Source organism: Polyergus mexicanus, unplaced genomic scaffold (genome assembly GCF_030449975.1).
Source record: "Polyergus mexicanus isolate NDT 795.1 unplaced genomic scaffold, iyPolMexi1.0 SCAF_9, whole genome shotgun sequence".
Lineage (NCBI taxonomy): Eukaryota > Metazoa > Arthropoda > Insecta > Hymenoptera > Formicidae > Polyergus > Polyergus mexicanus.
In genome coordinates, this window is record NW_027223329.1 from 6,990,890 (window position 1) to 7,007,483 (window position 16,594).

The following is a 16,594-nucleotide window of genomic DNA, read 5'->3' on the forward strand; positions in this document are numbered from 1 at the left end:
GCTTTCAATTTCAAACGTGTACAAGAACAAATTTCTTCCGCATATACTTTCTACATATATACATTATATGCTATATAATATCCTACATATTTGTTTACTCTATTAAATACACAAATATGCGTGTGCGGCGATCAGTGTGATGGAGATTCTCGTAAGATAATTTATTTATAGACGCCAATATACGTCGCACTTATATATAGCATAAAGCCAAGAACTCAGATGAAGGAATTGAAGTGCAATTTAAAGTATTATTAAATTCGGTGTTTCTCCTTCGTCCTTAACTGATTCCACTAACGAGACCTTGTTGAAATAATATTTAATTCATGGCGCATTTCTTCCATACATATAATCAAGTATCAAAATGCAATAATCGAAACATATTTTAACTTCTTTGTTACAATTTCGCACAGAAGTATACAGGGTGTCCCATTTTAATCTCCTCAGGCAAATATCTCAAGAACCAAGCCCGGAAGAGAAAAATGTTTCAGACAAAAGTTGTTTGGTTTCAAGGGGGCCATAAGATGGTACCATTGGTTTGACCTTGGAAAATCATTTGAAGGTCATGTGAAGTTCAACTTTAAAATCTTAAATGGAAACCCCCATTTTTTATTTAGTATTCTTGTAGCTGACATCGAGAGCTTTCCAAAACACTATAATAAAGTATTTTTTCATTAAGTACTTTTTGAGTTATTTTATATTTTAATCTGACATATTTTCATATAAAAAATTAAATATTTCGTAAAATATTTAGTTTTCTATAATTTTACCGTAATACTTCTATGTTCAGAATAATAAGACAAATTAATTAGTGCCAAAAAAAACAAATAATTGTTTAAAAAAATACATTGTAAATAATTTTCTTAAAAACAATTTTTTTTTATACTAATTGATTTGTTTCATTATTCTGTACATAGAAGTATTACGGTAAGATTATCAAAAACTAAATATTTTACGAGATATTTAATTTTTTATATCAAAATATGTCAGATTAAAATATAAAATAACTCAAAAAGTACTTAATAAAAAAATACTTTATTATAGTGTTTTGGAAAGCTCTCGATGTCAGCTACAAGAATACTAAATAAAAAATGGGGATTTCGGTTTAAGATTTTAAAGTTGACCTTCATATGACCTTCAAATGATTTTCCAAGGTCAAATCATTGTCACCATCTTATGGCCCCCTCGAAACCAAACAACTTTTGTCTGAAACATTTTTCTCTTCCGGGCTTGGTTTTTGAGATATTTGCCTGAGGAGATTAAAATGGGACACCCTGTACATACGATTTTTACAATAAATAATAGCACTTTCAATTTTGAGATATTTAATTGTAATGCAAATCTCTGTCGCGTCGGTTTCTTCTTTCTTATCTATATCTCGACGCTTTATCCAATTTTTATTATATACTGGGTGTCTTCCTAATAACGCATTGCGCAGAGTTCCAATCATCGCGCCTTTAAAGAGAACAAATATACGCGATGATCATTGATAGTAATTATTGACAGTTTCTCGAATACGGAGACAAATGTCATAAGCGATAGATCAATTTTTTTCCGTACAATAATTCCGTCGTCGGTTGTCAATATCCGCAAAATCGCAGAAGCCACGTTACATTATTCGAATACGACTGTTATCGTTTTCTGTGGCTTTATCGAAGTACCTTGAGACGTAATCGCGACAATTGCGATCCAGTCAAGGTGTTATGAATTGTGTCGAAAATAATATACATTATTTATTGTCCGATATTTCGCTTGCGATTAGTTACGGATGTCAGGTTGCATCGTATAATTTTGCGAGAAATTATTTAGGAATGAAAAAATGCAGTTTTGCTCAAAATTATGATGCTCCAAGCATCATAGCCTTGAGCGTTTTCGGTCACAAATATGATATATTAAATGTATTAATATATATATATACACATCTATACATACATATACTTATATAAAAAATTATTGTTATAATTTCTATCCTATCCGAAATATATCTGGTTTATAATTTTGATCATCGTCAACCGATAGCGTAATTCTTAATTAACTAAATCTTTTTGTACTTATATCAGCAAGATTGATTTGCGAAAAAATGGATATTCTTGAAATTACGATTAAAGCTAATACCGATACTGCTGAATATTATCTTTAATCATTTAAAGGAAGGCGTGAATAAGTGTGAATAAGCAGTCAGTTAGCGTTGTTCTCATTGTTTTTTGTGTTTGCAGAAATATAATAATTTTATTTAACGTTATTATTATAACTTATCATTCTCGAGCTAAATTAGAGCTTAATTATTTTCAGTTTATTAAGCTAATTAATATATATTACTATTTAAATAGTTTTACATAATATTACGTTATTTATTACATTATCATACTGCACATTTTTCTGGCGATACGTAATATTTTTTAATTAAATAATTGTTTTTCGTTTTAAAGCGAAATTGATTCAATTTTGACATACAGACGAATTACTCCGTTTATTCAAAATACAAGCAGAAATCCGATATCGTCAAGGTTTGCGAGCGACAAATTTGACCGTCCTGTGTACATCGCCTATCCTGTCCGACATTCTTTTGCCACCGCGTATATAATCCTCGTATCGCAATTCGGCGAGAGTCTCAAAGTTCAGCGTTTCCATGATTCGTTGGCTGTATATCGAGGCAGCGACGGCGAACACCACTTCCGGTCGCACGTATTCGTTGACGATTTTATCGGCTACGCAGATCTGTTTCAGCTTTCTGGCGCGTAATCCGCGCGCGACTTCGAGACTCTTGTCCGTAATTTGTCGGCCGATCCCGCGAGCCTGACACTCCGGATCTGTGCCTATATAGAAAATTTCCATGGCACCGCGCGCATTGTACTTTTGAAAGATGTCCACTCGCGATTCCACCTGATAACACGATTCTTGATAAACGATAAGCTTGTTGAAATTGGCTATAAGTATTTTTAGATTAAGCGCGATTAAAAGCATGTTGCATTATTTGATTTAATAAACGGAAAAGGCGCGACCTTTGCCAAATAATATTCGTAGATAACGAATATAAATGCGCATACATTTTTTTTTTAATTATATATTTTACAAAAATTTTTACAATTTCTTCTAAAATTTTATATTTGATGGAGAAATATTGTATTTACAGTCATTTCTTTTTTATTTATTATCATTTTAAGATTGAAAGATGAATATTTCCCAGACAGCACAAGGATGTCCTTAGGACGTCCAAAGGGCATCCAGGACATACATGTAGGATATCCTCAGATCTCCTCTGGATGTCCTGAGGAAGAGTAAATGATAGCCGTATATTAACCTCTGGAGAATCCAGGGAGATCCTGTGGAACATCCTAAGGATTTTTATAGGATATGTTAGGGATATTTTTCGTATGTTTCAAGGAGCAAATTTTAAAATTTCAATATAAATTAAAATTATGTTTTGTTATTTACTGCCAATATTAAAAATCTAATATTAAAAATAGTTCACCGTTCTTTAATATTTGAGGCTTTCGTGCTGTACATGAATATTTTAGGTTTGGCTCCCGGGTTTGAGTTGTGTAATATTTTCTAAACAATCCAATATCTGAATTCCCTATGTTGGGATTGCATCAGAAATTGAACTGATAGAAAATAATTACATTTGTAATTTCTTGTCAGTTGCTCTTTGCAAGCTTTATATAATTCTCATGACCAAATCTCAAATACGAGTTCGCGTGTCGCATAGCGGTAAACAAACGAACTAGCGGTTGAATACTATTGTTTGTAAAGTTTTTGGAATGTTGCGAACAGTAACATTTCTCATGAAATATTAAATAAATAATAATTGTGGATATATGAAAATGTGCGCATCAAATTCAATTATTAATATTAAACGAAATTAACGTTAACAATTAATTGCACATGTATATGTCCTCTGGAAATCCAAAAGACATCCAATATAATAGACAGGGCAGATATATCCTACAGACATCCAGGGGTTATCCAGTGGACATTTATAGGACTTATTATAATACTTCAGATTTTTAAATTATATAAAATAGCCGACACAACTAAAAATAATTATGTATGCATATTAAATTTTTATAAATATATTTATAATAATATCTTCAAACATCCTACAAATGTCCTGAACCGTCCTGGACATATTCAGGATGATCCTGAGGATGTTTTGTGCTGTCTGGGTTTAGACTTTTTAAATTTTAAAGCGTCAAACAAACGGAATTAATCATGCGATAAGATAAAGTCACTTTGCATAAGAATTATTTTGTTTTACTTGAGACAAATGTAAAGTGTCTTTAATTACGATGATGTATACAGGTATCTTGTGAAGATTAATTACTATCGCGCAAAAAATCTGCGAAGTTCTTATCTTATTTACGAAAGAATTTTAAGATATCAAGGAAAGAGTTCGTATTGACATTGTTGATTGCAGCGTGTATAAAATAATTTAAGTAATAAACTCACGTCGTCGAGGAACTCTATCAGATCTCGACACGAGCGATGTTTGATATTATTTTCTATGAAAAGAGCGAAGGAATCCGTTTCTCCTGGCTTAGGAGGCACCTGAAAATATAATTACATTTCGTGCAAGCTATAATAATTCTCCTCAACTTTATCTGCATACTTTAATACGTACACATAATTCGATACGTCAACAAAAATATATAATGCTAAGCAATAAAAAAAAAAAAAAAAAAACAATAACTCTTGATCTTAAAAATTTTCGCTATATTTTATGATCTCGCTATTATTTTTAATAATTAAAGAGAGAGCATCAAAGCACAAATCGTTAAGGGGACACACCCGTTTGAAACTTTGAAAAATGAATATATTTTCTAGATTTTTTTGCAGAGTAATGACTTGATAAATATTTTTAATTTTTTTTACAAAATTCATACAATATTGTTAACTACTCAAATAAAAATTTCCAGCTTAAAAAAAAAATTATTTTTTAAAGTTATGCGAATATTTGCAGAGCTCCTCCAAATTTTAGGTGGTTGCACGGTGTGCATGAAAACGTTCGTACATCATATCCGAAATCAAAAATATAAATTTCTTTTTATTAAGCATATTAATAGCTATCTGCTATCCAAGCGTTTCTCTAAAATCTTAAAAAATAAAAAAATGGCGGCATGTTGATTTCTTTTTTTTTTAAGTATCTTTTTTGTTTATAACAAAAAAATGGAGAATCGGATTAAAAAAAGGTTTCGTTAGCAGGTGCGAAATCTTATTAGAAACTCGCGTGCAAAATTCGAAGTCGATCCGTCGAGTGTAGTTCGAATGCATGAAGAAATAAATATTTGCATAACTTTAAAAAAAAAATTGTTTTTAAGCTAAAATTTTTGAATACTTGATAATATTGTATTAATATTGTAAAAAAAAAAAACTTTTTATCAAATCGTCGCGTTGCAAAAAAATCTAAAAAATGTATTCATTATTCGAAAGTTCAAACGGGTATACCCTCTTAATCAATACATTGAAGATGACAGCATCGAAATACGCGCGACTCTAATCGAAACTGATCTAACGTCAATGTAAAGCTATACTTGCGTGTAACTTGTTGAATGCCACGGCGACAACGCGGTCCGATCGATCGACCGCGATCACCGTGCATCCGTCCTTGATGACCTCTCTGAAGACCAGTTGCATCTCTTCAGGTACGCCGGGATCCTCATACATTCCCATGCCGATCGCGATGCACTCCTGGCGCATTGATTGCTGTTGCACGACCATGGCATCCTCGATCCGGTCCTCGCTGAGGATCCTGAATTCGATGGCGCCGGTGCCATCGGTGCCAAGACAGACGGGCATAGCTGATCTGACAGCTTCGCCTGGAAGAAACGCTATGGCATCGCTATAGCTGATCGATACGTACGCGCGGGTTTACACTTGTCTTGCGCATCCCCGTTCCAGTTTTTCTCACAAAATTTCGTACCGTGTCAGATCCGACAATAACGTGAACTTTATCGAGCGTAAATTTTTGTATCATATGTTTTGACGATCACTCTATGTAAAGAATATTTTCAAAAATATTTAAACACTTTTCGCGTGCTTTTTTTTATAAAGTGTCACTAATTTGTGATTCACGATACGAAATTTATAACTCTTGGAATATCGTACATACAGATATTTTATCACATAAATTATAAATATATTAATATACTCTTATAATTTTTATAAAAAAAAATATATATATATATATATATTTTTTTTTTATGGTTCGGTAATTAACAAAGAGGAGCGAGCCTTCACTTTGAAGCACCATACGAGATGTGTCTAGACCAATGCTCGGAGATAATTGCTCTTTCCGGGCCGATATGTAAAGCGATGCCTACGGTCCCACCACTACCGCTCTATGGCCGGAGCCTCGAGCGATAGTAGTGGGATCGCTTCAACTATCTTCGAGGACTGGTCTAGACTATCCATATCTCGTCGTCTTACCTCTTTAATTCGCGAATCTTTTGCCAGCAGAGTGCACAGGCATGCTCTTTGTGCGTAGAATAATCGTGATAAAAATTGTGTCACAAGCTCCTCGTTACCGTACGTTCCGCTTGATTACAGATATTATATCATAGTTTGATAACCGGTCACGTGCGTGACTATCGAGTAACTGTAAAACATTACGGTGAGATTTTCTTGTTATCGTTGTTATTTTAATTACTTTATTGTAGTAGAGAAGTTTTCCCAGACAGCACAAGGATGTCCTTAGGACGTCCAAAGGGCATCCAGAACATACATGTAGGATATCCTCAGGATATCCCATTGTAATCCTCAGATCTCCTCTAGATGTCCTGAGGAAGAGTAAATGATAGCCGTATATTAACCTCTGGAGAATCCAGGGAGATCCTGTGGAACATCTTAAGGATTTTTATAAGATATGTTAAGGATATTTTTCGTATGTTTCAAGGAGCACATTTTAAAATTTAAATATAAATTAAAATTATGTTTTGTTATTTACTGCCAATATTAAAAATCTAATATTAAAAATAGTTCACCGTTCTTTAATATTTGAGGCTTTCGTGCTGTACATGAATATTTTAGGTTTGGCTCCCGGGTTTGAGTTGTGTAATATTTTCTAAACAATCCAATATCTGAATTCCCTATGTTGGGATTACATCAGAAATTGAACTGATAGAAAATAATTACATTTGTAATTTCCTGTCAGTTGCTCTTTGCAAGCTTTATATAATTCTCATGACCAAGTCTCAAATACGAGTTCGCGTGTCGCATAGCGGTAAACAAACGAACTAGCGGTTGAATACTATTGTTTGTAAAGTTTTTGGAATGTTGCGAACAGTAACATTTCTCATGAAATATTAAATAAATAATAATTTTGGATATATGAAAATGTGCGCATCAAATTCAATTATTAATATTAAACGAAATTAATGTTAACAATTAATTGCACATGTATATGTCCTCTGGAAATCCAAAAGACATCCAATATAATAGACAGGGCAGATATATCCTACAGACATCCAGGGGTTATCCAATGGACATTTATAGGACATTAATACTTATTATAATACTTAAGATTTCTCCATTATATTAAATAGCCGACACTGATCGGAGATTCTGATTTATTAATTTTACAATTTTTATTTTACTTAATAATTAACATTCATTTTAATTATATGTAATATCTTATCGAAGATATTGATCTATTTCTTGATAAAGTAATATTCGATATAATATTGATATTAATATATTAATCGCACAGAAAAAAAAGTTATAAATTAATTGATCTGTTTAATATATTTAGTAGTGATTCGGTTAAAGAAGAGATATGAGAAAAAAAAGTTGTAGAATTATTGAAAAAAATAGAAAATAATTTATATTCAATGAATTTTTCAATATTTGAATAATATTTAAATTATATTTCATCGCACTCGTAACATTATATAACTTTATAAAACCGCCGATGCTGCATTGATTTCGGTAAATAATGATAAAAGTACTCTTTATATAACGCATTATGTAATTTTGTAAAATGTGCAACTAATTCTACGATTATTGCCATCGCATGCATGAGATCTTGTAGTCTGACATATTTTTCCTCCTCGCGTTTGACTATATTTCTAATGTATGCGATGTCATAGAATATCTCTTTTGAACATTATCTTACTTTTGTTCCGGTACATTATCGTCATTACTAGCGACCTATTCAAGTAACATCAATGCGCAATCAATTTATCCATCCATTGCGATGTATTTTCATGTATTTACATGCAAATGTAACATTTTATAACACAGTTTTATTAAACGAGTTGCATATATTATAAAATGTAACATATTTTTCGATCGCCTGAAACATTTTTTTCTAATTAATATACAATTATTCTTATTATATATATTACAGAAAATCTTTCTCGAGAAAATTTCGTTTCAATCGCATATAAGTTGTTGTTTTCTCGAAATCGGACATAAAATATGAATATTTTTTTTTAAATAACAAGAGCGGCTAGATAAATTATTTTACATTAGAATTTTGCATGAAAGTTCCTTCAAATCTAATAACTCATATTGCATTTTAGCTCTTTATCAGAAAGTTTTTGATTTAAAAAAAAAATATTTCTTTGCGCGTGAAAAATATTAAGGTTGATAAGAAAAATAAATGCGAGATGATATTGCAACTTTGTTAATATATTCAACAGATGACGAACATCTGATTAGATATTTAAATAACTTTTCAGTTTAGAAAAGTGTTATGTCTCGTTCGCGCTCTAGTTCTTTTAGTATCTTGCTGCAAGATATCTCTTGGACGAAAATATTCGAGAGGTGAATCATCCATTGACCCTTTTATGCATTCTGAAGATGCAGATAAATGATGTCTATGCTTCGCTAACATAAGTTTTCTATCGCTTATATAACGCACATTTTGAGGTCTTGTACAAAATTTGATTTTATTGTACACTTATGAGATTATATTGCACATAAGCATTATAAATGCATATTATTGTATCATATTTTTATATACTATATTATATATAATTTTTTAAATGTATGAGATGAAAATTCGACATAGTGAGAGATGGTCGGAAAGCCAATGCATAGATATAACAAAGTCATGATTTTTGTCTACCAGAAATGCTAGAATAGCGCGATTATCGACTACGCGAGTCTCTTGGCCACTAAGACGCATTTTTGGTGTTCCTGGTCTATTTTCTCGTTGAACTTCTTACCGTCGAATTCGAATTTGTCGTAGGAAATTTCCATCAATTGATCGAAATGGAGTTTCACGGTGATTCGTTGCGAGTACTTGGACGACATAATCGCGGAAGCCAAGGTTGGCTTCTTGTCGACGTTTGTCAACTCGTCGTTACCGTGTATCGTGACAGGTGTCCTCACATTTTTGCCGCGTCTCAGTTCCTTGCCAAGCTCTAACGATGACATGATTAGCAGCTCACCTATTCGTCGTTTTCCGTAAGCGGGATGAGTCGCCAGGAACATGAGTTCGAGGATGCAACTGACATTGTAATGCTTGAAGAGATTTATCTTCGAATCTACGTTTATCATAAAGTCCACCAAAGCCTTGGATGATTTATATCGGCAGTTATCGCTGAAACTCTCAAAGTAGCTTTTCTCCGAGCTGCTGTCGGATACCTGGGAGATCGGAAAATGTATTAATCTAGAAACACTTATTAAATAATTTTGTATTGCAAAGTTTTTATACTATCAAAATTATATCACTATTAAAGTGAATTTTTTTAACAAAATGTATTTAGAGAAACTTAAATTTTTAAATTAATTTTTTATATATTAGGTGTACAAATAAGTTTCCGCCGTTTGACAAAAGTTGGCGCCACCAGTAAGTTATGGTTAAAATTGTCAGATGTAAAACGTCCTTATCGTAAGATTGGACATCAGTCAATAACATAACCTTAAAATATTAGTGATTTTTTATCAGTATAATATATTCTTTTGGGTGCGAAAATGTCGAGTTTTGAGCCGAATAAGCGTCATTTGCGGGAACTTTTGATTTACTTCTTCAATTTGAAGAAATCTGCAGCTGAAGCGTATCGATTGCTTGTAGAAGCATATGGCGAGGCTGCCTTAAGTGAAACAAGTTGTCGTGAGTGGTTTCAAAAGTTTAAGAACTTGCACTTACATTGGGAGTGACTCAAAACATTAAGTTCCGTTCTTTCACAATAAATGCCCAATTTTTGATAAAAAACGGCGGAAACTTATTTCTACACCTAATAAAAAGAGCTTGAAAAAATAAAATAGATATATTCGCTCACTTGAATTTTGTTGAAGCAGACGCCAACAACCTCGTTACTGGTGATATCGATAGCCACTACGCTGACACCGTCCTTAGCCGCATTCAAACAAAGTTCTTCAATTTCCTCGCATGCTCCTGGTTCAGAATTCAAGTCCACGGCTTTAGACACAGACTCGTAGACGAAGAAGCTCTTCCTCATCACGTTGAGTGCACCTTCCAAGGTCTCGTCTGTTAAAGATTCAAATTCTATCCGACCGTCCTCCGTCGAGCCCCAAGGTCGATAGGAGGGCATCCTTTTGCGTGTTTTGCTAGAAAACAAACATGATCTCAATCGTACGTAATGATTGTTTCGAGAAACGAAATTCACCAAAATTAAATATAATTAAACTATTTTAAGAAATCGATGAAATATATCGTTATATTATCATTTAAATAAAAAAATTTATATTTATTTTCTTAACGCTGCTAATTGCACATTGTATTTTTAGAAACAGAAAACTTTTTGATTACAGAATACTAATTGCTTATTTGCTACTCAAATTGCCAATCGCACTTAGACGCTTTAAAAAGTTTCGAGAACATATATATACACTTAATTACTCACACATATACATACAACTAATCGCTAAAAAATATTGTGCAAATGAAAAATATAATATTTCAGAAATATTGTCTATATTTTTGAATAGCAAGACAAAATGACGTGTTCCTGTTGCAATTCAACAGACAATTGCATACTTATTATATTGCAATTACTGCTCGTAAATGTGGGTGTAATAATAATAATTGGTCTTAATAGCGATTGCATAAGCATGCGTATTTTTACATAAAATGGTAAAATTCAAATATATTTCACTAACATTTGTATATATTATCAAATTTAATTTTTGCACATTAAATATTATTTTATATAAATGTATAAAAAATAAAATCACGATAAAGTATTGAAAAATAATTATGATTGGAAAATATTTAGAATTTTTTTCTATAATTGTTTTTATTGATGCCATTCGATATATGTCAAAGATATGATACGCACACTAGACAGATAATAATAAACAGGTAATACGCTAAATGTCAATATAAAATTCTTAAAAATATGCGGGATAATACCTCATGTTTATGAAAAGATCTTAGCACGATGACTGTCCGTTATATACTGAGCAGTTATCGACGATAAACATATTCGTACAGCTTATCGCAATGCTGTACTTATCTTGGGACCGCGTGGACTACTTTATTAAATCCAGTTAGAGTATATGAATTTAGATAGATATTCAAAAATAAGTATATATAATAAATTATTATAACGAAATTTATTATTTAATAATAATGTAAAATATAAACAATATAAAACAGTGCACAAATAATATACAAATAGTTTTTCAGATTGTGTATTTTATGTATAAAAGTAAACATTTATACATGACATCACATCTACAATTATTGCTTTGTGTGTAATTTTGTAAAGTTATTAATCATGACATTTTATGACATAGTTAACGACAAAATAAAAAAAAAATGATCTTTTATTCTTTCTTAATACATGTTTGTATGTATGATTTTTTATTTTTTCTTGATTTTTTTTTATACGTGTTTATATATATATATATATATATATATATATATATATATATATATATATATATATACACATACATTCAATATATATTTTATTTAAAAAGTATAAAAGTTATGATTTTTTATAATAATGCTATTGGAGAGCCTCCAATATGCTTGTAGATAAGTACAGTCCTGATAATTGATACAGTATTTTACGCATACATTGATATAGCACCCAAACACACGCTATGCAATGTATCGCACAATAACATTCAGTCTTGGTAAAAGGTCACACTGTATTACGTTCTCTCTTTCTGCACTATTTCTATGTTTACGCAGTATTTTTTATAGCAGTTAATTATCATTACACGAACATTGACTTCGATTTGATGAATATACATAATCATTCATTGTGATTGCAATATAAACGCGTTACATCCGTTTGTTTTCGACTGGTTTGTAGATTTTTTTTTTTTTTTTTATGACACGGACTGCTCTCTTGAGAAGTGATTAGATACGCAAGCGAAGTATCCTCCTTAAACTTAACTGGAATATTACATATTTCGTAACAGCACGGACAAAATGCAATTAAGAATGCGCGGAAAGAGAAAATGTATATTTATCCGTATATACTGGGTGGCCCATTTTAATCCATCCAGTCGAATATCTCAAAAACTAAGCCCGGAAGAGAAAAATGTTTCAAACAAGAGTTATGTGGCTTCAAGGGGGCCATAAGATGGTGACAATGATTTGACCTTGGAAAATCATTTGAAGGTCATGTGAAGATCAACATTAGAATTTTAAATGGAAATCCCCATTTTTTATATAGTATTCTTGTAGCTGACATCGAGAGTTTTCCAAAACACTATAATAAAGTATCTTTTTATTAAGTACTTTTTGAGTTATTTTATATTTTAATCTGACATATTTTGATATAAAAAATAAGATATTTCGTAAAATATTCAGTTTTCGATAATTTTACCGTAATATTTCTGTGTAGAATAATAAGACAAATTAATTAGTGCCAAAAAAAAAACAAATAATTGTTTAAAAAAATACATTGTAAATAATTTTCTTAAAAACAATTTTTTTTTATACTAATTGATTTGTCTCATTATTCTGTACATAGAAGCATTACGGTAAGATTATCAAAAACTAAATATTTTACGAGATATTTAATTTTTTATATCAAAATATGTCAGATTAAAATATAAAATAACTCAAAAAGTACTTAATAAAAAAATACTTTGTTATAGTGTTTTGGAAAGCTCTCGAGGCAAGCTACAAGAATACTAAATAAAAAATGGGGGTTTCTATTTAAGATTTTAAAGTTGACCTTCACGTGACCTTCAAATGATTTTCCAAGGTCAAATTATTGTCACCATCTTATGGCCCCCTTGAAGCCACATAACTCTTGTTTGAAACATTTTTCTTTTCCGGGCTTGGTTTTTGAGATATTCGACTGGATGGATTAAAATGGTACCACCCAGTATAATAACGTTACATTAATAATAAAATCACACAAAAATGTTTGATTAAATTTTATTATCGTATTCTATATATCGCATACGGATAAAAAAATATCATATAAATATACATTCGCGAATGTACAATAATTTTCCATGTTGACATTTAAAAATATTAAAAATGATATTTTAACGAAAAGTATATGAGAGAATATTATTAATAATTGATTGGATCAAGCGGATATATATTTTAGTTTGTCTTGTTAGATAATCTTTGTCTATAAACTTTTAATAAAATCTTTCTATTTTAATTTTATTTCTATCTATTCTATTCTATTAACATTTTAATCTTGACAATTTTCATTGAAAATTTTTGTTATAATATATTTATATATATTTATACTTGAAAAGACTCGATATTTATACTCGGAAAGAAGGCATTTACGGATCTGTATTCGCATTTGACATTTTTTTATCAATACAATTTAATAGAATATATTGATAAAGAGTTTAGCCAGATATTTTAGGAACAAAAAATATTTATTCGTAAAAAGTAATATGGCATTATATATTTCATATTATATACGTTTCTTTAACATTCCTTTATTATTCCTTCCTTTTACTATTTAAAAAAATTCCTTAAATTTTTATTATAGATGAACGCGAAATAATGGCTGTTGATACAGAGTATTAAATGCGCAATAAGAAGATGAAATAAAACGTCATACCAGGTAGAGTCATCTCATTCGTATCATATATGCGTCAATAATCGCACGAGGCCACGAGGGGAGTGAAAATATGATGGATATATTTAGAATCGCACGTCTCGTGAGACGAATCTCGACGAATTGTCTCGGTCATCATTCGAAAGTCGCGATCCACCGTTTTTAAGAAAATCAATCTTTCACAGCGATCATCGTGTGTGATCACGTTATTACACGTAACTCTCATTATCCTTATGTAAATCTGATAATTAACTTGCGAATGACAGAATCTTTTTCAGCGATTGAAGACTTGATACAAAGACGATTCTGTAAAAGAGTGCGAATAAAAGAGATCTTGATAAATTGAATATTATTAAGAAATAAAAATTGCAAAAAACAATTTTTTACGTCTCATCAATAATTCTCACATAAACCATATGTAGTGTAAAATTTTATATTAAAAACTTATAAAATATTAAAAAAAAAAAAACATTTTCGAAATGTTGAAATATGTTGTGTTGGAATCATATGTGCAATTTTGAAAATATCGCACCTACATTTTTTTTCAAGTCGAATCTTTACCCAGACAGCACAAGGATGTCCAAAGGGCATCCAGGATATACATGTAGGATATCCTCAGGATATCCCATTGTAATCCTCAGATCTCCTCTGGGTGTCCTGAGGAAGAATAAATGATAGCCGTATATTAACCTCTGGATAATCCAGGGAGATCCTGTGGAACATCCTAAGGATTTTTATAGGATATGTTAGAAATATTTTTCGTATATTTCAAGGAGCAAATTTTAAAATTTGAATATGAATTAAAATTATGTTTTGTTATTTACTGCCAATATTAAAAATCTAATATTAAAAATAGTTCACCGTTCTTCAATATTTGAGGCTTTCGTGCTGTGCATGAATATTTTAGGTTTGGCTCCCGGGTTTGAGTTGTGTAATATTTTTTAAACAATCCAATATCTGAATTCCCTATGTTGGGATTGCATCAGAAATTGAACTGATAGAAAATAATTACATTTGTAATTTCCTGTCAGTTGCTCTTTGCAAGCTTTATATAATTCTCATGACCATATCTCAATATACGAGTTCGCGTGTCGCATAGCAGTAAACAAACGAACTAGCGGTTGAATACTATTGTTTGTAAAGTTTTTGGAATGTTGCGAACAGTAACATTTCTCATAAAATATTAAATAAATAATAATTTTGGATATATGAAAATATGCGCATCAAATTCAATTATTAATATTAAACGTAATTAATGTTAACAATTAATTGCACATGTATATGTCCTCTAGAAATCCAAAAGACATCCAATATAATAGACAGGGCAGATATATCCTACAGACATCCAGGGGTTATCCAGTGGACATTTATAAGACATTAATACTTATTATAATACTTAAGATTTCTAAATTATATTAAATAGCCGACACAACTAAAAATAATTATGTATGCATATTAAATTTTTATAAATATATTTATAATAATATCTTAAAACATCCTACAAATGTCCTGAACCGTCCTGGACATATTCAGGATGATCCTGAGGATGTTTTGTGCTATCTGGGTAGTTGTCTAAATCGCTCGAATTTCTTCGAATAAATTGTACGAAATGACCATTTCAGTTCTCGTCTTGCATTAGTGTCTATTGAGATTTCCCAAAACATTTCTTGCCTATATTTCCGTTTTGATAAACGAAAGCGGAAAATTATACAGTTTTCCTTACACTTTGCACAGTGCAGTAACACGAGTATCTCCTCTCTCCGTCTCTCGTCAACTGACAATTCAAAAATTCTCGTCTCTTGACAATTGAAAATAAAAGATCTCCATCGCGGATGAGGAATTAATTTTATCCAAGAAGTCACATGGAGAACGAAATCAGTGCCCGATTGAAGGTCTCGGATTTCGGCTCGATGCAGAAAAATACGCTCGCATTACGAAACGATAATGTTGCACGAACGATCGAGACAAGAATCGATGCACGATGACATGCGACTTGATAGCACGAGTGAAAAAAAAAATTTCCACCCATACGTTCTACACATTCCTTTTTATATAACAATTCCTGAAAATAATAATTATTTTTTTCAATAAAATGTTATATCTAAAAATATAAAATATTCCATTTTGTCTAAAAATTTTGAATCGATCATTTTCGATACAAAGTGTTGATAAATGACAAAATATAATTTCGTTAAATAATTTCTTATTAAAACATATCAAACTTATATACTATCAATAATATTTTAACAGAATCTTTATAAAGAGAAATATTAATTTTTTTCTTAATTATTAAAGTCTGCTTACACGTTAAATCTATTTTTACTATATTAAGTTAATTTTGTCACCACTATACGGAAATACATGAATGCACGTTATAAAATCCGCGTATAATATGAATTTTATATAAAAGTAAAAAAATATAAGTGAAAAATATCATGAAAAATATTACGCAATAAACATTAATATTTTTTTTATTAATTATTATTACGAATATTTTTTTACGATGAACAAAGAATTCAAATTACTTACGAGATGATAGATATGAAACGAGTCGAAAACGCGAGAATCGTTCCGCTGGTTTGGCACGAACTGTCATACTTCGTTAGTAATAATCGATTGCTTTTCGTGAGTTCACG

The 16,594-nt window shown here is 30.9% G+C and overlaps 2 protein-coding genes across 5 annotated transcripts; both read right to left on the bottom strand.

Moving 5' to 3' along the window:
* Positions 1-2,243: 2,243 nt before the first annotated feature.
* On the bottom strand, positions 2,244-6,480 carry LOC138936414 (uncharacterized). 3 transcript variants are annotated; one of them, XM_070301822.1, is made up of 4 exons: positions 6,424-6,480; positions 5,533-5,813; positions 4,447-4,545; positions 2,244-2,880 (listed from the first exon to the last, which is right to left on the bottom strand). In XM_070301822.1, exons 2-4 carry the CDS (start codon positions 5,791-5,793, stop codon positions 2,500-2,502), a joined length of 741 nt encoding a protein of 246 aa, XP_070157923.1. In that variant the 5' UTR covers positions 5,794-5,813; positions 6,424-6,480; the 3' UTR covers positions 2,244-2,499. The 3 variants fall into 3 exon arrangements, with proteins under 3 accessions (XP_070157923.1, XP_070157922.1, XP_070157921.1); XM_070301821.1 differs by lacking the exon at positions 6,424-6,480 and adding an exon at positions 6,235-6,410; XM_070301820.1 differs by lacking the exon at positions 6,424-6,480 and adding an exon at positions 6,235-6,409 and having other exon boundaries at positions 5,533-5,825.
* Positions 6,481-8,171: 1,691 nt separating this feature from the next.
* Positions 8,172-16,549, bottom strand: LOC138936354 (uncharacterized). 2 transcript variants are annotated; one of them, XM_070301693.1, is made up of 3 exons: positions 16,488-16,549; positions 10,224-10,512; positions 8,172-9,585 (listed from the first exon to the last, which is right to left on the bottom strand). In XM_070301693.1, exons 2-3 carry the CDS (start codon positions 10,494-10,496, stop codon positions 9,094-9,096), a joined length of 765 nt encoding a protein of 254 aa, XP_070157794.1. In that variant the 5' UTR covers positions 10,497-10,512; positions 16,488-16,549; the 3' UTR covers positions 8,172-9,093. The 2 variants fall into 2 exon arrangements, with proteins under 2 accessions (XP_070157794.1, XP_070157793.1); XM_070301692.1 differs by lacking the exon at positions 16,488-16,549 and adding an exon at positions 11,318-11,402.
* Between the last annotated feature and the right edge of the window lie 45 nt (positions 16,550-16,594).